Source organism: Prinia subflava, chromosome 14 (genome assembly GCF_021018805.1).
Source record: "Prinia subflava isolate CZ2003 ecotype Zambia chromosome 14, Cam_Psub_1.2, whole genome shotgun sequence".
NCBI classification, from domain to species: Eukaryota; Metazoa; Chordata; class Aves; order Passeriformes; family Cisticolidae; genus Prinia; species Prinia subflava.
The window spans coordinates 6,500,505-6,523,906 of record NC_086260.1 but is presented as its reverse complement, the minus strand read 5'-3'; the positions used below and the strand labels follow the sequence as shown (position 1 = coordinate 6,523,906).

At 44.1% G+C, this 23,402-nt stretch overlaps 1 protein-coding gene across 5 annotated transcripts in view; it reads right to left on the bottom strand.

The window, feature by feature from the left end:
* The window catches only part of ADAMTS9 (ADAM metallopeptidase with thrombospondin type 1 motif 9), an 80,402-nt gene that overhangs the window by 6,000 nt on the left and 51,000 nt on the right, over nt 1–23,402 (bottom strand). For 3 of the 5 annotated variants that reach the window (XM_063411806.1, XM_063411808.1, XM_063411810.1), the window contains 9 exons: nt 16,138–16,305; nt 11,791–11,964; nt 6,558–6,728; nt 4,892–5,086; nt 2,944–3,076; nt 2,607–2,701; nt 2,360–2,454; nt 2,132–2,265; nt 550–641 (listed from right to left, as the gene is read on the bottom strand). In XM_063411806.1, coding sequence (XP_063267876.1) covers nt 550–641; nt 2,132–2,265; nt 2,360–2,454; nt 2,607–2,701; nt 2,944–3,076; nt 4,892–5,086; nt 6,558–6,728; nt 11,791–11,964; nt 16,138–16,305 — 1,257 coding nt within the window. Of the gene's footprint in view, nt 1–549; nt 642–2,131; nt 2,288–2,359; nt 2,455–2,606; nt 2,702–2,943; nt 3,077–4,891; nt 5,087–6,557; nt 6,729–11,790; nt 11,965–16,137; nt 16,306–23,402 lie in introns of those variants that run through there. The other 2 variants (XR_010082295.1, XM_063411809.1) reach the window with 2 other exon arrangements.

Here is a 23,402-nt window from a genome sequence, read left to right as displayed (position 1 = left end):
TGCTGTGACTCCCTGTTAATGTCCTTTATAATGCCCACCCAATACCCTGGGCTATCCAAACAGATCACTTACCATCCCCAGCCCCACAAAAAGTAGGTGTGCTGGGAACATGCAGCAAGGCATCCCTAACACATTGTTATTTGTCTCCTACAGACTTTCAAAAAGCATCTGTTCCCTACTGCTCTCTCTGCCCAGCATTTCCACCAAGTCCTGTCATGGACTGACCCCCCCATGTTCAGCTATGCAGGCAAAACTCAGTCCTCCCCCCACAGCCTCTTTCTTCTTCCTTTTCTCCTTTACTGGGGCCCTAGGGAAGGTCTCTTAGCCAGCCACTGGCCTGATAACATGGAAAATGGAAACTACTTTCTTCACGTTCACAAAGGGAACTTTCTCCATCACTTTCTCCATCTTCACAAAGGGAGAGTTTCAGATCACTGAGATAAGAATGTGCCACTCACTGAAGTTGGGCTGCTGTGATCAGCAGTAATTAATAGAGGGCCTGAACATAACAAATGGCACCAATTCCTGTTAAATGCTCTTGTCAAATACCTGCGGGCATTTGGCAGCACTGTAGCAGTCCCCAGCAGTGGCATAAGGAACAGGTCGTCCATCATGTGTCTGTGCAAACTGTAAATCAGTTGCTGTGGAGAAGAGTTGGTGAATAACATGGAAAGAAAGATGCAGGGACAGAGACAAAATAAATGTAAACGTACTCTTTGCTAATGTTTAAATTTACCAAAGCTGGCTTCCCACATTAATGTATGAAGTCAAGACTATTATATTTTGATGAAATCAAGAATACTATATTGTTAAATATTAAATCCCCCGATTCACCCCATATGTGATTCTCAGCACAAGAGCACTGAATTTAGCAGGACACTTACACTCACTATTTATAGCTCAGTTTAAATCTGTTGGTGATTTAGGAACAAGGTATAAATAACAACAAAACTCGAACTGGGTTTTTTTTGCTAATAAAAAACTCCCAGCTTTTAAGAACACTACAGCACCTTCTAAATCTCTCCTTTAAACAAAAGCAAACAACATCTCTGCTCTCCTGGCTGCCCCAGTGAAGGGGTCGGGTTTTCAAAGGGAATTGGAGTATTTTGCTCTGGAGGGATCTGAAGTAACTGAGACTCATTTAGATGGGGATGTGAGATAGCTCCTGCCTGACAGAGGTAGGTGCCCAGCTCCTTTTGAAATTCAAAGGGAGCTGGTATCAAATTCCCAGAGGGTGGTTCTTTTGAGATCTTTACCTAGGAGCTTTTACAGATTATTAGTTGCTTTTTACAGATTGATAGACTGGGAGGTCTTGAAAATTAAGTGATAAAACACACTTATCAGATAAAGAGTCATTTAACAGGGAAGGATTTTGATTTGCTAAAAAACCACTTAGCTATTTACTGAATGAACTCCCAACAAAATGTTGTATTTTTAAAACATTTGCTGGAAACTGATAGCAGTGGAGTCAGGGGGACTGAAACCATAACCCCATGGAATGCTACAGGGTCTCTGGTGGTGGGATGGGGCTCCCAGATCTCAGGAATGACAAAAGAGACAGTGTATTACTCATAGTGCACAGCTACACTCTCTTTCTCCACTGTAAATGTCCCCAGCCCTCAACACAAGTTATTTCCCTGTGGTCTGGCTCTGTCAAGAGACTTCTCTGCCCTGGCCACTGGGAATAGCATCCCCACCCCGGTGGAGACTCCTGCACTGGGATCTCCTGACATTTCTCTGAGTAAAGTGAGAGGGGTGGGGCAGCTCCTCCCTGGTTAGGCTTTGTGTCCGAGTCCAGTCTGAAAAGAGGGACTCTGAAATAAAATTAAATCCTTCTCAAAATACATTGGGCTGCTGGGAGCATGCACATACTCATTCTGCAGAGCAGATACACCAGCAATTGCATTTGTATTTTCCTGTTTTACAGAGAAATAACACGAGTATCTCTGATGTACTCAAGTTGCAGTCTCCAAGTGTAAAGTAGCAAACAAGTGACCAAATCTAAAAGCAGCTTTTAACAGTAATTCTCAAGAATATTGCTCACTAAAGTACTACTGCTTGCTTGTAGTTACAGCTATGTTTGTGTAAAATAAACATTGTTTTTTAATGGCAAGGCCCTGTTTTTACTCACTTATTATTTGCATAGTGTTCAGGTCCAGCCTTACTTTGCTGAAGGTGGAAAACCCAGCTGCTGTGTAATCTTTCCTACACTGGCAGTCTTCTCGTCTGCTCCCGTTATATGGACACTCGGTCGGGTTATGCAATCTAAATCAAAAGAAAACCCTTTCTACTCATGACCAGGAAATATTGCCATGGAAAACAAAAACACTGTGAGGTTCATGATTACAGGATTTCTTACCTGTATCCATACACCTCTGAAAAATTCTCTGCATCCCCGTTTACAAGGGTCACATACTCCTTTGGGCTGTCAGTCTGCATCCCAGAGCAATACACCTGAGAGAGAGAAGCCAGAATTGTGTCATGAGCAAAGGCATCACTGAGACAACCAAAGGCAGAAAATCCAAGAGTGGAAGTGAAAACCACATGCAAGGTCCTCTTGAATATTTAGAAAACCCATTAACTACCATTCTGTTGCTGAAATGCACCTTTAATGTCTTTCCTTTGACTTGCAGGAAATATTCACCATCTTCAGTGACACCTTCAAGATTTTTAACATCTTTGCAACTCCTTGGTAATTCACCTGAAACAAAACAGAAATACTTGTAGTCACTGAACAAGTATACATCAAAATTTCTTTTGGAACACTCTGAGGCTTCCAAAACATCAAACCATCTTTATTTTTAACAGGTTTCCCTGAAGTGTCTTAGTGTTTACTTGGATAGTTCCCAATGCTTGGAAACACTGCAGATCTCTAGTAGTTTGATGGGAAAAGATGCTGAAGGCATGAGAGAGGCAAAAGAAGGTGTAACTCTGCAGACTTACAGTCGTGGACATTGTGGCATGTCCTCCTCTCTTCAGGTTTCAGGTCCACATGGCACAAGCTGCTGACCTGGTCGTCGTTGGTCAAACACTGCACTGAGCGGTGCATGACCCCAACTCCACAGGTGACAGAGCACTGCGGGACACAAGACAGAGATCCCTGGTTTAGCTCAAGGCTTTATGGGCTCCAGGAGAAAGAACACAGACAGATGGTTTCCCTTGTATCAAGAGACAGCAGCAAAGACTCCAATCCTGTGAAGCGTTCAAACACAGACTTAATTTTAATCAAACGAGCAGTCCCTTTGGTAATTAATCCCTTCCTTATTATCATTGATTACTTCAAGACTACCATACTTTGCTCAGTGTTTGCACACTTTGCTGGATGAGGCAGCTGGTTAAAGCGAACCATGTGTTCAAGTGAAATTGCTTATTTCTCACATTAGGAAGATTGTTGTTTTCTATGCCAATTGCACAAAAACGCCCCCCCAAAACCTCAGAATCTTCTCTCCCCTCACCTGCTGGAAAAATGGCTACATCTGTGCAAACACCAAATCATTCTCAAACTACCCAGATCAAGGGCAATCTTAAGGCTGAAATTGCACAGGTTACTGGACCTACAAAGCAGCAGAGCATCCAGCTACTGAGTGTGGGCTAGAGGAGGTGGGAGCATCTTGGTCCCCATCCACAACTTGTTCTTTCAAGTACTTGAGAAATGAAAATCAGCTCTTTCTACAGCTACCAGATTAGGCTGGTAGAAAGAAAATTAAGCTGCTCATCCATTTAGAAATTATTATTCTAAAGGAATACACCATGAAGACAGTGGTCTTCAATAGCTCATGGTATTCACAGCTTGGGCATTTACTCTTTATCAAGTCCAGTTCCATAAAACTTAGCTAAAGCGCTGAGTAGGACTCTCTCTGTCCATCAAAGGTGATGGCATTTTACATTAAATCCCTTTCAAAATCACAGCTGAAAAGGGTCATGGCCCTTGGTGGTCACTGGGACACTCAGCAGCCCAAAGCGAGGAGAAAGGTCTTGCTCTCTGAAATGAGTGTTCTGCAGTGAAGCTGGATTAATGAGTTGGGTATTTTGCACTTAAATTCTGAGGGAAAATACCAATTAATTGAGGCTGAGCTCTTTGCTGTAACTCTTCTGTGCTGACTCACAGGGAGGATCTGAAGCTTCCTATGGGGCAGGAGGAACTTAGGTTTCCAATGGCTTTGCCAGTTACCATGACAATGTCTACCACGTTTTACTTGGCTTGACACTCATCGCCTTGTAAAGGTTTGACAAATTCCTACAAATGCCCGAGCTGGGTTAATAAATCAAGTTTATGGGAGAAACATCACATTTCAAAGAATGTCAGAAGCCCTAAGAAGTGAAATGTTATCACCTTAACTAAAATTTGATCTTGTAGTTCAAGTCCCAGAAGAGGCTCAACACAAATAACTTTAGCAGAAAGGCCAAGTTCTTTCCCCTGACCTGTCCCAGCATTTATGAGAAGGAGGAGAAGGAAAAAAGAAAAAAATCCTTTTAAGGCTCAAATGACCAGTGTTTCAGCCTCCCAATTCTGGCTCCCAAGTCTTTCTCATACACGAGGCCAAGTGGGATCAACTGCAGTTGCCAGTGACCCACCAATCCTTCTAGCACAAGGTTTTCAAACCCTTGTTTTCTGCAATGATTCCATTCTCTGACTAAGCATTCAGCATGGCCATCAACACGGCCATAAACGTTGGCCACATCCCAATTTTCATGAATGACTCTACTTGTAGCTGCTGGGACACCCCCATACGAAGGGGTTCAGTCTGAAGTATGGAGCCCTACACTCACCAGGGCTGCTGCTGCACCAGAGTATTCATTGCATTAATTTAAACAGCTCTAAAACATTCCCCTGCCAAACCCCAGCCTGTTCCTATCTTTTTTGGCCAAAAAGGAAGCTTGCCCAACTTACGCTCCCCCAGTTGCCGACGCGCCAGGAGGCGGAGATGGGGCACTCTCCGAGGTAGCAGGGCTGGATGTTGGGGGGCTGTGTGCCAGGACAGTTGACCATGTTCTGGTACCCGTACTCGTAGTGGTCCTTCCCGGTGTAGATCTCACTGCAGGACACGAGGCGCTGCCTGTAGCCCTTCCCACACGTGACGGAGCACTGCGGGCAGAGGAAAGACTGGTGAGCTCTGCGTGCTTCAGGAAGGCTGCCCAAAATGGGAGGGCAGGAAACCAGACCTGTCAGCTTTTAACACAGGGAACTGCTTCAAGGGGTCACTGGAATCTATTTAAGTCAGTCATGGATACTGTAAGTGGCTACTACAAATGGGCTGGTGCCTGACACTGTCTTTGAGCACCCAGTTCCTCTCTGGGCTGGATCTGCAGCTGCTTCAGGACTCCCTACTCCAGGCTGGCTCCTGGGCAAATATTATTTCTTCCCAAGCACAAAGAAAGGAGAAGAAGATCCTCAGGAATTTGAAAATGCCTCTATTAGTTGTTTTGGTTTGGTGGTGTTTTTCTGCCATGGGATACACAGAGATAGAAAATAGTCAAGGTTGACTAAATTGCAGGTACTTGTCACCAACTAGAAGAAGGAGAATTTTTTCATTGTAATTAGAGGATAAACAGCACTTCTGCCTTCCTCATCAAAGGGCTAAGTGGGACCTGGGGAGAGCCAAACTCTGGCTCTGTAAGCCCTCTTCACCTCTCTGTCTTCACAGGCCTGAGTGCTCCTGGGTGGTCTCCCAGGCATTGGGAGTGGGTAGAGGGTGACTGGGCAAGGAGCAGCAAGAGCTCCAGCCTGACAGGCACTTCAATATTTCTCTTAAGAAACCACTCAGGAGACCAGGCTGCTCTGAGATATTCCCACATCTCCACGTTTCTCCCTTTCTGCACTATCTCAGGTGGCTTGTCTCTCCTCCCCCTCAGTCCTGGCATGTTTTCTTTCTTTTCCCTTTTCTTGTTCTTTCTTTTTAATCAATGCTGTGTCAGCAGCTGCCTTCTCATTTCCCTCTGTTGTTTCTCCAACTGGAAAGTAATCCTTCACTGGCTGCAGGAGGAAACAGGCTGAGATTAGCCTGGGTCCTCCCGCATGCAGAGCCTGCTGCAAGGAAAACTCATCTATTTTCCTTGCCTCCCAGCTGTGAGGGTGAATGTCCTGCCTTCCCTCACTCTGGGTCCTTGCCCCTGCAAAGACAGCACTGAGGAAGGATGTGCCCCCATGGTCACCTCCAGGCTTGCCTCTCCCCCATGATGCACACCTGGACCCCTAACACAACTCACAGGGCCCCAGAGCCCCCAGAGAGTAGATGGGAATAAAACCAATTAATTAAATAAATGAAACAAACCAGCAGAAAACCAAAGAGGGGCTGGATGCACTGTGCTTTGGAAGAAAATTGCCTCCAGACAATATTAGCTAGGACCCTGAGCATGCTGCCTTTAGTCTTTAATATCCTGGTTGTCTCCCACAGCACTGCTCCCTTCTATCCAACAGGGAGACTGCACACTGAAATAAACCAAAAAATAATAATTAAACCCCACAGCGCTGCCTTGCCACTGCTGGATTGGGTTGCAATACCTCAGCAAGGGCAGCGTTGAGAGGAGGAGGGCATGGCCTGGTGCAGGGGACTCACCTCTGACCACTCTCCCGTGATCCAGATGTACTCGCAGGGGGGCAGCCCGCAGCTCTCTGCCTCGGGGGGCCGCTGGCTGGCGTCGCAGTGGCCGCTGCTCTGCAGCTGCTCGTCCTCGTCCACGCAGAACACCTTGCGGAACCGCGACGCCTCCCCGCACGTCTTGGTGCACTGGGCGCAAGAAACAACAGCTCATGCAGCCCCCGAGGGACTCCAGGGAGTGAATCCACACCCAGAGAGAGCCCCCCTGCTCCCAGCAACCCCTGAACGCTGTCACTGGAGTCACCTGGGGGAAAATTCCTGACCAGGAGCCTGCTGTGCCACGTGCTGCTGCCTGTGACAAACTCCTCCTGGCCTCTGCAGGTACTAACCCAAACCCACAGGAGAGAGGAGAAACCAAGGTAGCAGGAATTGGGATGGGGCAGAGGGGGGGTCCAGCTGTGATAGCATCAAAAGATGCAGGACTGGGCATGCTGGGCCAGGAGATAGGGCAACAGGAGAAGAAAGGGGCCAACGCCCATTATTCCAGCCTCTAGTAAATACAGGTCTTTGGAGAATGACAGCTCAACCATCCCCCTTGCAAAAATCACACTGCTGCACCTCTGCCTGTGGCTGGTGGAGGGAGCCCCTTCCCCAGCTCTCTGCCTTGGCATGGGGGCACACAGAATCACTGAATCATCATCAAATAGTTTGGGTGAAAAAGACCTTAGAGATCATCTCATTCCAACCCCTTGCCATGGGCAGGGACACCTTCCATTAGAGCAGGCTGCTCAGTGCTTCACCCAGCCTGGCCTCAAGCACAGTTCTGCTACCACTGCAGTGGAGCCAGCCCTACAGGTTTATTCTCTTTTAAACACTGCCCTGCCTGATATTAAGAGCAACCCATGCCAGCCAAGTACAGCTGCTCCCCAGGGCCTTCTGGGGACTTCAAGGACTCAGTTCTTTTTCTGCTTGTCTTGGAAAAACGAGCCTGACTGTGAGGCTGCGTTCCTGGGAGTGAAGCTGTCCTTGGAGAGCATCTTAGGAAAACACATAAAACAAAATAAATCAGTGTAAGAGCAGCTGTCTAGATAAAACCCTATTTTCTTTTAGTTATTGCCTGTAATGGACTTCTAACACTTTTAACTAACTGGATTAACAAGGAGAAAAATGCATGAAAATAATCATTTTATAGAACATGTTGGAAATGTCTTCCCCTTAAGGAAAAGGATAAAACATCCATCCAATCAGACCATCCCTATCTTTACAGAAAGACTGTTTGAAGTCACCTAGGCTTGGAACTCTGTGCCAGTTTAATCTAGCTAGAGTCTTACCCTGCAAACATGATTTCCAGCCTCCCTGAAGCAGCTCCTGCTCTCCTGGCTGGCCAACAATTAGGAGGATCTTAGTGGGTTCAGCTAATTGTTGCAAAATGCAGGCACTGTCATGGCCCTGTTTCTGTAATTAGCTGTCAGAAACAGGATTGTATATTATTTGAGAATATTGAAAAATCAGATCAGTCGTGGCGGCAGCAGCAAATCAGGAGAGCAGCAGTGAGCACACCATCATGTTGGGTGTAAATATTTAAAACTGGGGCAAAGTGGAAAGGGATAGGGAAGGAGAGGCAGCTCCACAAAGTAGCATTTATTCCAAAGAAATAACTTAGGAGCTCTTAGGCAACAGTCAACATTGCAAAATCTGCAGTCTGCCAGAAGACCCCAAGGGCTTTGTGTGCTTTCAACCTTATTTACTCTCTTGCTTTGAGTCCTTGGAGTGGAAGCTCCTTCTAGGTCTGTGCTGAAACATGGCAATCCTACAGGGGCTGGAGGAATTTGCTCGAGTGTGATTTCCCCAGAAAGCAAACAAAGTGAGCTATATTTGCCCATCTCTGATTATCTCCCTATTACATAAGTGAAAACTGAAAGGAGGTCATTGTGTATGAATATGGCATCACTACAGCTCCATCATTAGGGAGCTCCCCTGACAGCTCTCCAGGCACCTTTTGGGGCAGCCTGAACCCTGGCCTTCCTGCTCCTCCCTAAGGAGGGACTCTCCAGCACAGTGGAGTGGGGTCACAGGATGCTCAAAGCTTCCCTCCTCTCTGGTTTGGCATTTTCCAGCCCAGCAAGGGGTCAGCAATACAGGGTGAATTGTTCCATGGTCCCTCACAGCCAAAGGAAGCACCTTGAAACAAATGAGAAGAACCAAGCCTGATTTTGCCTCATCTCCCTGATGTGTATTTCAGACTAAATTTGCAAAGTACATTGGCTCATGCTTCACTTTAAGAGGGTGAACCATTTCTATGCCATCAAGGCATCTTCTAACATTGGCAGTGAAGAACTATCACATAAAAAGCTTGTCCTTGTTTAAAATCATTACTTGCTGATGAGAGACTGACACTCCCAAGCACAGGCCAGCCTGATCTGGGTTTGTCTGCAAGTAACAGTTGTGTGGCCAAATAATCCCAAGCCAGCTCTGTGCATTTTGTCATCATCAGAAACTGGAAGTTTGGTTATTTGTATTTTTAAGGTTAATTGGCAATTAAAATAATCCCACTGAAATATTAAATGAGGCTCAAAGACAGTGAGACCATCATCATAAACTAAGTCAAAGAGAAACACTGCAGAGGTTCCAATCAGCCACTCCAAAGTTATAAAACCTTATTCATGTAGAAAGCAGACAATTCAGTTAGCATGGAACTGCTATTTTTCCTCTTAATGCAGTGACAGATTTTGCATGAAATCTCACGTGCAAGATTGATTCAAATCTCACACAAAACAGTGGGGCCAGGCTATAATAGCTATTGATAGCAAAATCTGAAAAATAGGTCAGACATTTGACAATATTTGTCTCTTTTGCCTCATTTCTCAAATTCTGAACTATTTCCTGGCAGTTCAAATTAAGGATCATTTCAAGCACTTCTGTAACTGTTTCAGAAGAGCAATAACAATAATTAAAATAACCCCAAAGGCATTGCTTTGCGAAAGCATTGATTGTTTTCTTCTGTTTTTTTAAATAACAATCTCACACAAAGTTGAAAAGTACCACCCCATGCACAAATGCTTGAAACATGCCTTGGGTAATTCTGCAATTCAAATCAGGCAAGGATGGCACAATTTCCCCCCAAAAGGCAAATGTCAAGGATTCAGGAGTTGCATGGCAGCTTCCAGAGCCATGCATTGTCCTTCCACTGAGACTCGTATTAAAGAAAAACCGCCTTCTTTCTCTCAATTTTCCCTTTTTCTTTGTGACTCTAGTCCGAGTTTTTATTTGACATTAGCAAGGCTCTTTCTATTGACTTTCTTCTCCCTGGTAAGGGCACTGAGAACAGGTGATTAATGGTGATACACCAACAGAGCAGTAAATGGTTTCCAGTAAGTTTCATATTCCTTCTCATTGTCAAGACCAACACTTTTTTCTAAACAACAACAAAAAGGAACAATTTAAAAACCCCAAACCCTTTTGACAGATTCCCTTTAAAGATAGAAAATCAAGAACAAGACAGCACTGAGATGTTATTTATATCCTGCCTTCCATGTCAATTAGGGTTCATTGCTGCTCTCTGCTCAGAGAGTACCAATGCAATCTGTGCCTCCTCATGGACAGTGCCTTTGGCTGGGGAGGTGATGCTATTCCTTTTTTTTTTTACTGTGTACATCAGAACAAAATAAGAAGTGCTTGGAAGAAATGCTTGGAATCAGCCAAAGGGGCAAGTTCACACTGGGCAGCTCCTGCATTTTCCCGTTTGTGGTTACTTATGAGTATTTATGAGGATGAGGAAATCTCCAGTCCATCCTCCTAGTAAAGCTTCCTTGGACAAAAAAAAATTCTCTGTAATATGTTAAAATTTCCCCAGTGGAATGGGGAGTCCTGGAAAACTTCAGAAAACATCAGTATTTGTATCCCATCAAGGGCTCGGAAGGGTGGAGGCAGGCATCCCTCCAAACTGTTTTGAGAAGTTGCAAAAATAGGGGAGAGAGGGCAAAATTTGGTTGAAAGTTTGACTTGATGATTTTGGAGGTCTTTTCCACCTTAATGATTCTAAGATTCTACAAAAGGATGAGGCAGGAGCTCTTTCTTTTCAGGGCTGATTACACCACTAGGTACAGACTGGCACTACATGCTGTTTGGTGACCTCTTTGCTGCCTTTAAATTTATTAGCTGAAGAAGTTAATGGGCTCTGTAAAACCAAAAGTTTGTTACAAGAAAGCTGCTGGAGCCCCCTCAGCTGTTCCTACATTTCCTTTTGTGGCTGGGATGTTTCCATTGGGTACCACTGTGTGACCAGCCTGGCTTTGCCTCCTGCTGCTTCCCATCACATTCCCTGTGTACTGGGAAGCAGCTGGGAAAGGGCACAGCCCCCTCTGGCCTCCTGCACTCGTGGCCGGGTTACAAAGGATTATAAACCCAATTTCCCAGCACTGCTGAGATTGGGGAAATGAAGCTAAACTTGTGTGTCCTGTTCCCGTCAGGCTGAGGTACCACATGCAGGGGCTAAAAATGGAAAAAAAGCCAGAAAAAACCCCCATTTGGGTGTCTGGTCTGAACTGCCTCTGCCAGAATCTGCTGTGCATTTGAAGGCTGACACAGCACCCTCTTGGCAGTGCATGGGAGGGCTCCTCCTGCTCAGAATCCCCTCATCCTCCTGCCACCCACCAGCCCTGAGGTCACTCATTGCCCATACTGCAGGAGAGTTGGAGTCACTCCCTAAACCACTGGAGCAGCAGCTTTATCCCCAGTTCCAGTCTCAGGAGCTGTTTTTGATGGGAACTGCTCCTGGTCACACAGAAAAGCATCATCTCCCACAGAAGACTTGATCTCAGCACTGCTCGTGGCTTGATAGAAGAGCAAAGAGCAGGAGCTCAGTGAAAGGATAGGGATGTCAGATGGAGCTGGGCTAATGGGGCAGGAAAGAGGGAATTACCATTGCTCCCTAATTCCTCCAGGCACAGGGCTCAGGCTGGAGCAGCGCGGCAGGGCTCTGTCTCCTGGAAGAGACCCAAATCCGCCCTACCCAAAACCTTCTCGGTATTTGCATAGGTCCCAGCCAAACACAGGGCAGCACGAAGCAATAAATTAACCCTACAGAGGCATTTCTCCGCTCCCCCTTTCAGCCAGCATGCATCAGCCTTCCCTCTGCCTCTTTTTTTTCCCTTTGGCAACCCCGGGCTGCAACCCGAACACCCCGACCCTCGGCATCCAGCATCCCGCCACGCCTGAGAGCACAGGGCTGCCTGGAGGGGTCCCTGCTTACCGCCTGCCATTCCCCGGCTGCCCAGCGGTGCGTGGGGCACGCGGGGAGGTGACAGTCCCGCTGCGGGGGTGGCCGGCTGGCCGGGTCACACTCGGCATCCTCGGCTGCCTTGGGGGTGCCGCTGTGGCACTGCACGGAGCGGCGCTGGACTCCCCGGCCACAGGACACGGAGCACTGCAGGAAGGGACAGCAGGTGAGTGGAGATCCCCGTGCACCCACCACGGTAATTTCAGGGGGTTCCAGAAAGGGACAGCAGGTGAGTGGAACTCCCTGTGCACCCATCATGGTAATTTCAGAGGGTTCTAGGAAGGGACAGCAGGTGAGTGGAGCTCCCTGTGCACCCATCATGGTAATTTCAGGGGGTTCTAGGAAGGGACAGCAGGTGAGTGGAACTCCCCGTGCACCCCACCACGGTAATTTCAGGGGGTTCAGTCTCTGCTCTGAGCTCCACAGCATAGATAGTGATGCTCTATCAAACTTCCAAGTAAGGTTTTTCATTGAGCAAAGGAAAAAATGTCAATCTGAAGCCAGTGGGAATATTTGCTGTTGGCTTCAGAGGGGTCAGGACTTCTTGGACAGGGTTTTTATTGAAAAATCTGTTTTTATTGCAAAATAGCGGCACTGCTAAACCACCCTGACATGCCAGAGGCGGCCAGGCTCTGAGTATTGCTCTGAGTATTGCTTCTCAGGCACCGGTTCAAAAAAGTAATGGTTCAAAATACATCAAATGCCACAAACAGAATGGGCTTTAATGAAAAGCAAACTTGGATTGTATAGAAGAAGGGTGTAGCTGTAGAGAGGGAAAGGTGTGATAGAGCTGGGATTTCTTCCAGCATACATCTAAACATGCACATGCACCAAGGCAGGGAATACAGTGAGTTTTTGAAAACAAATGTCTTTTTGAAATTAACTGCATTTCACATTTCCTTCATTACACTGGGGGCACATTTCTCCCAACTTCAAGGCACAGCAACAAAAGCCTGAGTTTTTCTGTTTCTCAGACATCTTTAAATTATTATCTATAATGCAATACTGTTAACAGCTTATTTTTTCTTTCACGCAACATTTCTTAATGTTGTGACTGCACACCAATATGTTTAGCAGTACTTAATATTCATCTGGAACAGATTCCTCTTGGCTAGACCTAAAAGTATTCTATGCAGATTTGGAGTAAAGAGAATTTGCATTTATAGAAGAAAGTGCATGAAAGTTAAAGGTATGTATTAAAAACACTGTTGAATTAACAACTAATATTAGTTATTTATAACAACTAATATTACTTATTAATATATCAGGAACTAAGATAGTAAGTTCACAGCCTGTTATTGCAATGCCCACTAAAGCCTCCTTAAGGCAGGGAATTAAGTGGTGCCCAATGGGGAAGCAATTCCCTCTTCTGTATTCCTCCATAAAGCTCTTTGCTTTATTATCCAAAAGACCCATAAAGCCAAGAGAACCAGAGAAAAGCTGACTGTGACTATTTGCCTGGCTTCAGATATTCGTAAGAGGGTGGGAGTATTTTTGTGTAGCTTTTGAAAGCAGCAGTGAGATTTCTGTCACTAGTGATGCAAATGCTTCCCATATGCTGCTGCTTCCCTGGGATTAACAGTGCTCTTTGTCCTGCACATTCCATAGGGGACTCTTGAACTGAATAAAGGCACAAACTTGGAGAAACATATACACCAGGATGCCTACCATGCTGTAGGATATCTTTTGAATTGCATTTATCACCAGCATAAAAAAGGCCAGGTATGGATAAAAGAGCACAAGTGACACTGTGGCTTTTTCATGGGTGGCTGCACTGTGTGTGACCTGGGTTTGGGGAGAGGATGGTCCCTGGGCTGTGCCAGAAGCTCTACCTGATGCTCTGCCTGTGTTTTTAGATAGGGCTGGATTTCAGCCTGTAGCTGAAGTATGCAAATACCAGACAGCAGAATAAATATTGGTATTTTTGTTAAATGAAAGGTAAATGGCCAAAATTGACACCACTTAGGAGAAACAAACACATTAAATCCAACATTTTAGTGCAGACATAAACACACTTAAAACTTGGAGAAAAAAAGTCTTTTTAGAGATATATCAAAAATACTTTGCTCCAGGGAAGTGAGTTCTTAACAATCTAGAAAAGAACTAACCACCCTCTGAATACAAAACATCTAAAGAGAAAAAAACCTAGCATTGGAGCACTAGCACAGCCAGTGTCCAGCTGAGACTGATTTTTAACCATTCCTGTATTTTTTCATCTTCATTTTCTCAGTAATTCCTTTTCCAGAAGGCAAAACCCTCCAACACCTAAAGGTATATGCAATGGGTCATATGTGTATATAGTGACACAAGGATGCACTTTTATGGGAAAACCTTGCCTTATTCCTCATGCAGACTTTTGCTGGTTTATTCAGGAGAAAAAGCACAACAGCTCAGCTTTGGGATTAACTTTCTGAGACAATTAGACCTTCAGAAAGTTAGAGGTTTTTTGGATAATATCTAAGTGGAAACTTATCATGGTTCCTATTTGCAGCAGTGGCATTGGTGATGGGGAAAGTCACGTGGAGTTTTCACACCCAATTTATACCCTGATTTACTGTATATTCAGAGCACTAAACTTGTGTCTGTTTCATGCTCTTAATGAGAAGTTCTGCATATAAATCCAGCTTGGCTCCAAGGCATTAAATCTCTGGCAAAGCCCTGAACACCCCTTACGAGGGGCCCAGGGCGAGCAATCCCAACCTGTGACAGCTCCAACTCTTCATCTGTTACAGGCAAAAAAAAAATGCTGCCAGCACCAGTGAGGCTCAGAGATCCATGTCACAGCATTTCACAGGCCTTTAAAAAGCCCAATTTGACATTGTAGTATAAGTGTTTCTACCCCTTTACTTTTCCCCTAAGATGCTGCCTGGCTGAGCATATCCTGCATCAGGAACCTGGGCTGAGGAGCTACTCCTGGAAAAAACTGTTCTTAGCCTTATCATTAGCATACAAATATTCCTTAATTACCCAGTCATAAGAGATTCCCTCAGACCATAAATCACCTCATCCTCTTATTAACTTGGGTTCCTTTCTCTAGTTGCATAAAATTAACATCCATGATCCAGTAGAAAGTTGGGAATTTTAAACCACTTTTATCAATTAGTATGAGTGGATTTTAATGCAATTGACAGGCAGTTACATTATTATGTTTACAATTATTAGCTGTAAAAAACTGCTTTCAGGAGCAGTCACTTTAAATAAGGTGCAAATTGGATACCGAGACTGTCTAATGGCCTTGCATTTCATTTCAGCCTGGCTCCTGTATAAAATTGAGGTTTCAGTCCTGAAGGTAATAAAGGTAATAATATTGACTTAATTTCCAGTATGGGAGCAGCACTGTGGATTTCACAGGCTGGATGCTGCTATCCTCAGGTAAAGAACCCAGACCTGAACCTCCATGGTGAATGAGCACTAAGTCCCTCACCCACTAATGGCAAATACTCCTATCCTGCTAATCCAAAGGTAAGGATTAAAAAAAACCTTAATACAAGTCTGAAAACAATCATAGTTGATTAATGGGTGTATTGTTCATTTTATTAGTGAACATTAATCAACAGCATGCTGCCCTAGTCCTAACATTTATTTGCACGTGTGCCTGTAGCACTGTTAGTGGTTTGTCTTTCAGGGAACTGAATACAGGCAGAATGGGTGTTTTGTACCTAAATTTGGAAGACAGAACGAAAGGGAACATGATGTTTTACAAGTTAACAGTTCATTTAGTCTGGGATTTTCAATAATTCCTCTGATTAGCATGCTAATGAGGCAGGGGGAAAAGCAAGGTTCAGAGTTAAAAATGTGATGCAGCAGATTCAAGGTGATGACAAACACATTATTTTCAGGAAAACAAGGATTCAAGGTATGCTTTCAGCAAGCAAGATGTTTAATAACTCAAAATACTTTTTCACTTCTATGAAGTGCTCTATGCATCACTGTCTGACTTTTTAATGAGGGAAAATCAAGCAATGAGTTTATTTCTCAAAACTAAGGAAGATTTTACTTGAGATATGATATTTAAATGATATTTAAAACATGATTAAATAGTAGATTCTCTTTAATATTATGTACTAATGATGTTTCCAGCAAAACCATAAAATATACAACCATTTGCTCTCAGATGGACACTAAAAGCAAGCTGAATAGTTTTCAGCTGGTACAAATCTGTGCTGCTCCATGAAGCTACACTGTTTTACAGCAGGATCTGGCCCAGAACCTTTACCCTGAATAATTCATGAGGACAGAAATGATTGGAAAACCAGGCTCTAACCAATTTGATGGAGGAAGAATACCAAAAGGTGGAAAAGGGTACACAACATGTCTCACCTGGCCCCAATCTCCTGTTTTCCACTTCGGACATCTGCCCCCTCTGCATTTCTTTTGCACGTTGGGCTTAGCAAGGTGTTTACAATGCTCTTCTTCTACATGCCTCCCTTCCTTTGACAAACAGTACACACTGCGGTGCTTTTGGCCCCTTCCACAGGAGACAGAACACTGTGAATATAAAGTAACAACAGATCAGCTTTCACACTCATACAGGGGCCATGGCTACCCAGGGCATTTTCTTTTAGCTGGACCAAAAAGCACCTCCCCAGGTCCCTGGCAAGCTGCACAAAGCTTGAAGTGAGTGTAGACGCTTAGTATCGTGTGATATTCTTGGTCAAAGCCCCAAAAATGCCAGTATCAAAATAGAGAAAACAGCTGATATTCAGCAGGGATAACAGGCTGGATTCCTGGCATTGCTCCAGTCGTTTCAAAGGAGCAGAGTCATCTTACAGGGATCAAGGCAAGAGCCCTCAGTATCTACTTAGAAGAACTTGAAAAGAACCATTTCCATTTACCTTGGTACAAAGGGATGTCAAATATTGGTAAATCAAGAGGGTAAAGTGTGCTCTGCACCTTCACAGAGGGAAATAACTGCACAAAGGACAAGGCAGAAGAGTGCAGCATTTCCCTGTCCTTTGTACAAAAGCTCGTGTTTGTTTTATCAGCGTAGTCTGACTTCTCTTTTTTTCTTCACTAAACAGACTGAAACCAGGACATGTTCATCCTTAAGATTTATGCATTTTGAAAACAACTCAGAAGGTGGCAAGAAGGCAAAGCCTGGAGAATCAAAGCAAAAAGCAAACCAGCAGGTATGTTAGCTGCAAGCTTTGTAGTGAAGCAACTAATTTCAACCTCCCTCTGCAGGTTCACTGAACTTTTTCAAATGTGACCACTTCTGGCATGCAAACCCCAAGCAACTTCACTTTGATTTCAGATTAGTCTCCTCCAAAGATTTAGGAATCAAAGGGGTCTGGAATCACGACACGAATTTAATATGACAGTTTCATGTAGAACAAGCCTCTTACTCAGCATGATGCACCCAGAGACTCAGCTTCCATTTCTTCATTACATGCTACGTCATAAGCATACTGGTTTAATCCTTGAGGGCAAACACACTGTTTTAACCATCTCTCCATATAAAATGTTCTGCTTTCTTTTCAGAATGGAAGAAATATGCAGAAATGAGGCTTTGACCTTCATTTTGGAGTCACTCCATCAGTATATTTCCCAAGAAATATATTAGAGCTCAAGCTCTTCCCAGTCTATAAATATATTTAAAACCTAAAAACCTTTTACATACAGCAGCTCTGGAAGATCCACTAGAATAGAAATTGGCATATGCATTGACACCTGTGAATATTTTATATTACAGGCCTACCTACAGCTCATTCAGCCCACAAAGAAGCAGCATGAGAGCAGTTTCTAAATGGAAAAGTTCAGACCAGTGTGGAAAGAAATAGATGGAGCTCCTAAAACCAGATACTGATGCATAAAAGCTTGTATAAACGATGCCCTGAAAAAGGTTGTTTTCCTGCTGAAATAGTGTTACAGACTGACAAAAAATCCCTGAGGTCCCATTGAGGAACAGGTTTAAGAGCTGTTAATGATAGCCAAAACCTCTGAGAGGCTGAGCAGGGATAGCTGTCTCTGAGTTTTCCTGAGCCCAGATCCAATTTGAAGACAGGCCAAAAAACCCAACAAGCAACATCCAAACTTGCACTGAAAAACAGAAGAAATGCTGTCCCTTGCAATAAAATAAAACTTCCACAAGTTACGCGGATCCATCAACTTCACTTTTTTCTTTAGCATCAACAGAAGAAAGATCAAGCTAATATTACCCTATTTTTATAAGCCTTCAAATTTCATCAGAAGTTAATTTTTTCATTCTCTCTACTTCTCTCCCCAGGCAACAAAAGTCACCAGCAAGACAGAAATGTCACATCCTACAAAACTCAGTTCCAAACTTCTAATATTTTCATCCATTTACTGTCTTTGGACTAAACACCAACATTGATGCTTGAACAAAAATTCAAGTGCTCCTTGGTAAACAGTCTTCATGCAGGTTATGCCACTTTACTGTGACAGCCAAAGTTAAAGAGTAAATTTACAGTATTGATCAGGACTGTCTCCTGTCCCACATCCTGAACTGGAACAGCCCAGAGCATCCCTAATTTAAAAAATACACGGGATCCCACTAATTATCCTAAAGTAAGACTAACCACACTGTGCAACAATGCAAGCACCTCTCTGGGGATCTGAAGCTCGTTGATAAATACTTGATCTCACAAACAATTTGGTACTAGTTATTTCCAAAATTATTACTCCCCTTCTGCAAAATGCTTAACTTTGGCATGGAGCCTGATTCTGACATCTATCTCCTGATCCCATGATCAAACAAGCCTGCGTGCAAACCTTGGTGCACTCAGAGGTTGAGGCATAATTTGCTTAATTTTGTTAATACTTAAATGTAATTCCCAAGATGCTGGAATTAATCATTTCCATGTCTGCCTTTAATATAAATCAAATTTAGGCAGCTGTGCATTTTTAGATCTAAACCATCCGTTTGCTTTCATGCACATTTGAGTTATGATCTCATTTGCACTGACAGAAAAGAAAGGTTGAATAATCTAATTTAACCAAGTATCAGAGACTGAAAATTCCTTTAAAAAGAGTCTACTTAATAACTGCCATCTAATTCATCTCAGGTATTCAACTTTTATCTGGCACATAGATTTTAAGCATATGTGAGCCACATGCAAAGCATAATTTAATAGTGGGCTGCATCCCAACACCATGTGAGTCTGGGAACTGCTACACCCAAATAGAACTGCTACCACCACCAGCCTCATCAATTATTTTGGATCCTGGAGAAACTTTGCATTTCATTAACAGGATTCTTCATGGCTGCAAATGCTGCCTGCTTATGGTACCTACCAATAACAGTATCACCATGAGGTAAGTTTTGACCTTGCCTTCCTCAAAACATTTGGCAAAATCACTGTCTTCATATTCCTCTTTTTCTTGACTTCTTTCCCACACCCCTCACAGAAAATGCTTCCAAGTACTGGGGGCAGACGGTGGCTCTGGGATAACAGCCTCACCTTATCCAAGGCTCTCTGAGTCAACAGAAAAGCCTCTACCGATTTTAAGCATCTCTGAGCCAGTCCTGAAGGTGCAGCCAGGTATTGTATGGAATTTTTTCACTAACCAGCCTCCTAGAGTCAAGGATCACATGCACTTGGACATGCCTGTGCTCAGCTTGCCTCTGCCTCCATTTAAGTGTGGGAAAGCGTTGCTCTGAAAGGCTGTTTACAGCCTGTGATTGAGGCACAACAGCAAATAGCACCCCTGGATGAACCTGGGAGGACAGCCAGGCGTGGAAGAGGGTGTGAAAACAACAAATTGTGATGTTTCTGTAAAAAAAACCACCAAAAAGTTTGCAGCACATTTAGTAATAGAGAAACAGTAGTTTGAAAAATCAGCTATAGCCATCACTCTAAAACTCTAGCAAACCTTCCCCTTGTTATTATCTTTATTATCTCCTACACCCACCACAGTTGCACCTGGCATTCTACAAGGAGAACAAAAACAAAAGGACTTTCCTAAGAGCATTAGGATCAAAGCACTTAGCATAGATTTAAGGGCTTTATGTTTATTGATGATTAGTGTTGTTAACATGCCAAGAAATGGAGATTGGCATGCTGCTGATATTTTCAAATAAATATACTGCCTAGTTTAAATAAATGCAAGGAAAAAAGTTTAAATAAGTACGGCAGAAATATTTCCATATCAACTGTTTCCATAAAGGTCAGAATATGATGCTAAACATCTCCTGCAATGCCTTGCTCTGCTCTGCTTATGTTTTTGTTTCCACAAAAAAATTGTTTTCTGTTTCAGAGTTTAGGAGATGATAATTTTGTTTTACGAAGTGTGTGGAAACTGCTTTAAAATAACCCTTTCTGTATTTCCTGATCTTATGGTTTGGAAAATGAGGGTACATCTTGTTCATTAAGACCTCCCTAAAACAGAAAGGCTGGTACTTAATGCACAGGGCTGGCAGCAGGAAAAAAACCAAAATATGTTCAAAATCTCTTGGAAATTTGTATGTAATTTCTGGTGAATTTCTGGGAGTGGGCTCAGTCCAGCATCAAGAGGACTCAAGAGCCCTGGGCACAAATGAACAAATCTCGGCAAGAAGAAAAAGGCAGCACAGAGCAGTTAAGAAGAAATGGAATGACTGCTCCTTGTAAACTTTGTGCATTGAAGGGGCAGTTCCACAAAGGGCAGAAGGGTATATCCCAAGCAAGACCCTGGGAACACTTTCCCCTAGAAGTGAAAAGTTGCAGAAAATGCTGTCAGACCACTTCTCAGACCCACCGTGCATCAGCCAACGATTTGGGAGGTATTTAAGACAATGAATGCAAGCTGTGGTGATCACCAAATGAATTCTCAAAGATAGGTATGCTCAGATAGCTCAGCAAGGGCAGGGCTGGGAAGGATTACACTAAAAATGGCTTTATCAGATTCTGCCAGGAGCAACTTCTTGGAGGAAATTAAAATCAATCCTTGTAGATTTAGACTTCCCCACATTAAGGATTTTATGGAAAGTCAGCAGCTGTAAGTAAGCCCTGGTTCATCCTTTCCAACAATCTGAGACAAAATGTGTTGGATGAAATAAAGCAGAAAAGCAACAGAGCCCTCCAATGCCTTACACGATTTTCCAAGAGGGCTGTGTTCCTGGATGCCAGCAAACTTCTCCAACTACAAGCAAACCCATCAATGTACCCTCATAGGTACATTTCAGCAGCCTATTAGTCTGTATCACCTTTTTTACTACCACTAACACTGTTGCTGTCAGATACTGAAACCATATCCCAGTGACTTCTGTACCTCTGAAATCTCTTGAGCACAAAGGACTTCAACAGACCCATCACCAAGGAAAGCCTGGATCCTTCCTCACCAGCTGAACCTTCACCAGGAATCTTAAAATGCTGGAACCTTCATGTGCTGTCCAGCAACAGGGGCTCTGTGGCATTCAAACCAAATTAGCTTTACAACAGCAAGGTATTTCAGCAGGTAATTCCTTTGGCTTCAGTAAGACAGGCTGAAAGCAAGGCTCCAGCACTTTAGGAGATGTTTAGGAAATATTTACTGCTGCTCTGAAGCCATTTCTCCCACCAATGTGTTTTAGCATGGTCTTGTGCCCATCTGCATTGGCATGGTGAGAAATCCATAAAACTGGGTGGGGATACACACAGGGCAGGAGTCACCCTGCTTGGCCTTCCCTTCCTGACAAACTAACGAGCCATGACTTAAGGCACATGGGTGCTGAGTGTGGGTCTTGGTGATTTTAGCTGGTGCATGGCCAGAAAATACATGTGATTTTTGTACATTTAAAAGGGAAGAGGGGTCTCTACATTCAAGGGAGGGCAAATGGACCAGAGACCTGAACAAAACATACCAAAGCACTGCACTGCAGTTTTGAAAGAGGCTTTAGAAATGTTTCATCCAAACTGACCCCTCAGAGAAATGGGGTGATTAAAAAAAGGCACGAACATTAGGGATTTTGGAATGTATAGTCTGAATGCGTTTGTGAGCATTGTCCAGAGCCCCTGTGGAAGTATTCTGAGGAGCCCTTGTAGAGCTGGAGGACAGAACCCACTTTGAACAAGAGCAGGCTTTGGCCCAAGGAGCCCTCACTGCCCTGGGCATGGGCAAGAAGGAACTTCCCTGCTGGCCTGCCCTCTCTGCAGTGCCCACAGGGTCTCCATTCTCCTGAGGCTTGGGTCTCGGCTTGGAGCAGAGGCACAGAGCTTCCCAAGTCATTATTGCAAAAGGGAGAAATCCACTCAATCTTCACCTTCCCACCACCAAACTCAGCTGCAGGGACTGGTGAGTGGCCTCAGACAATGCCTTATAACACGTTAAAAAAATAGAAAAAAGAGGAAAAATTTCTCAGAGAAAAGGGTCCAATTTGATGTGTTGCTGCAGGGGAAGAAAGAGCTGGTATGTCTGGAGCCCATTGCTCCAGCACAAATCGCCCAGAGGAAAGGATGCTCTTGGGTTCTCTAACTCCTGCAAGATTTAAGGCTCTGAGTGCCAAAGTCAATACAATAATTTCCCCAAGCTGGGAAACCTCACAAGATATATGGGAGGAAAGAGGTAACTGCAGCATTCACCCAGTAAGCAGCACCTTCTCCCTGTCTTTTCCCTGCCCTGCTGTTACATCGCTAAAGACTTCACCAGGCACAGACATTAGCAGGGATGTGAGCACACAAAGCTCTCCTAAAAGCTGTGTCCCTGCCCTGCTCCACTCTACCTTGAACAACAACCAAACAAAAGCCCCATAGAGCCACTGCTCTATGGGCTAGGTCTCTTCAGGGAGGGAGGCATTAGATGGCATTTCCTCAAATTAGGAGGAGATGTATGAGCGACTGAAGGACACCAATACAGTGGGATGTGGAAGGTACTGATGAAGCCTATTTTCCATGCTGTGGCACTTCTAGGAGAATACCAATTGAAGCAGCAAGGTGCCTCAGCTAACTGACACTTCATATTTTTAGTGAACAGTGGTACTACAATGCCATTTAGATATTCTGTTCCAGAATAGGATTTCTCTGTGTTGGAAGGAGTAAAACACAAAGTAAAGATCTCTCCAAGAAATTTCACAGGTGTGCATCACACTGGGGGGTTTTAAGAGCACTGGGCTGCTGCTTGCTCCTCCATTTTATAAAGAAGAATCTTGGCTTAATGCACTAGGGATAAATATTGTCAACCTGCACATGGTCTTGGTCTTGGGCATCAGACAGATTTTCATCCATGCTGCTGGCTCACACACCTGCCCTGTGAGCTAGTAAAATTAAAATATGAATAGAGCTTTAAGTGCCTTTGGAACAGGACTGACTACACCATTTTTTCTTAATAAGAGCACAAATCAATCACTGGGAAAGTTATAAGCATAGTAAATCTCTTTGTGCTTAGTGTCCCTTGTTGTTATACATCCTTGTTTCTAAATCCCTAGGATCTGAGCAACAGCAATGATTGCAGTGTGGAGTATACAGTGTGACTCTGAAAAATGGGCAAAACCGCAGGCAGACCTCCCAAAACGCAGCTCAGGGATCTGCCTGGAGATGCTGCATTTCACAGCTCATCCCTGAAAGTGTGTTCCTGCTTCAATGGGTCCCTTGCAGCCGAATGCATTCCTGTACTCAGAGTCAGTGCTTTGGGAGACAAATATTCCCAGCAATTGCCCTGCTATTTATTGC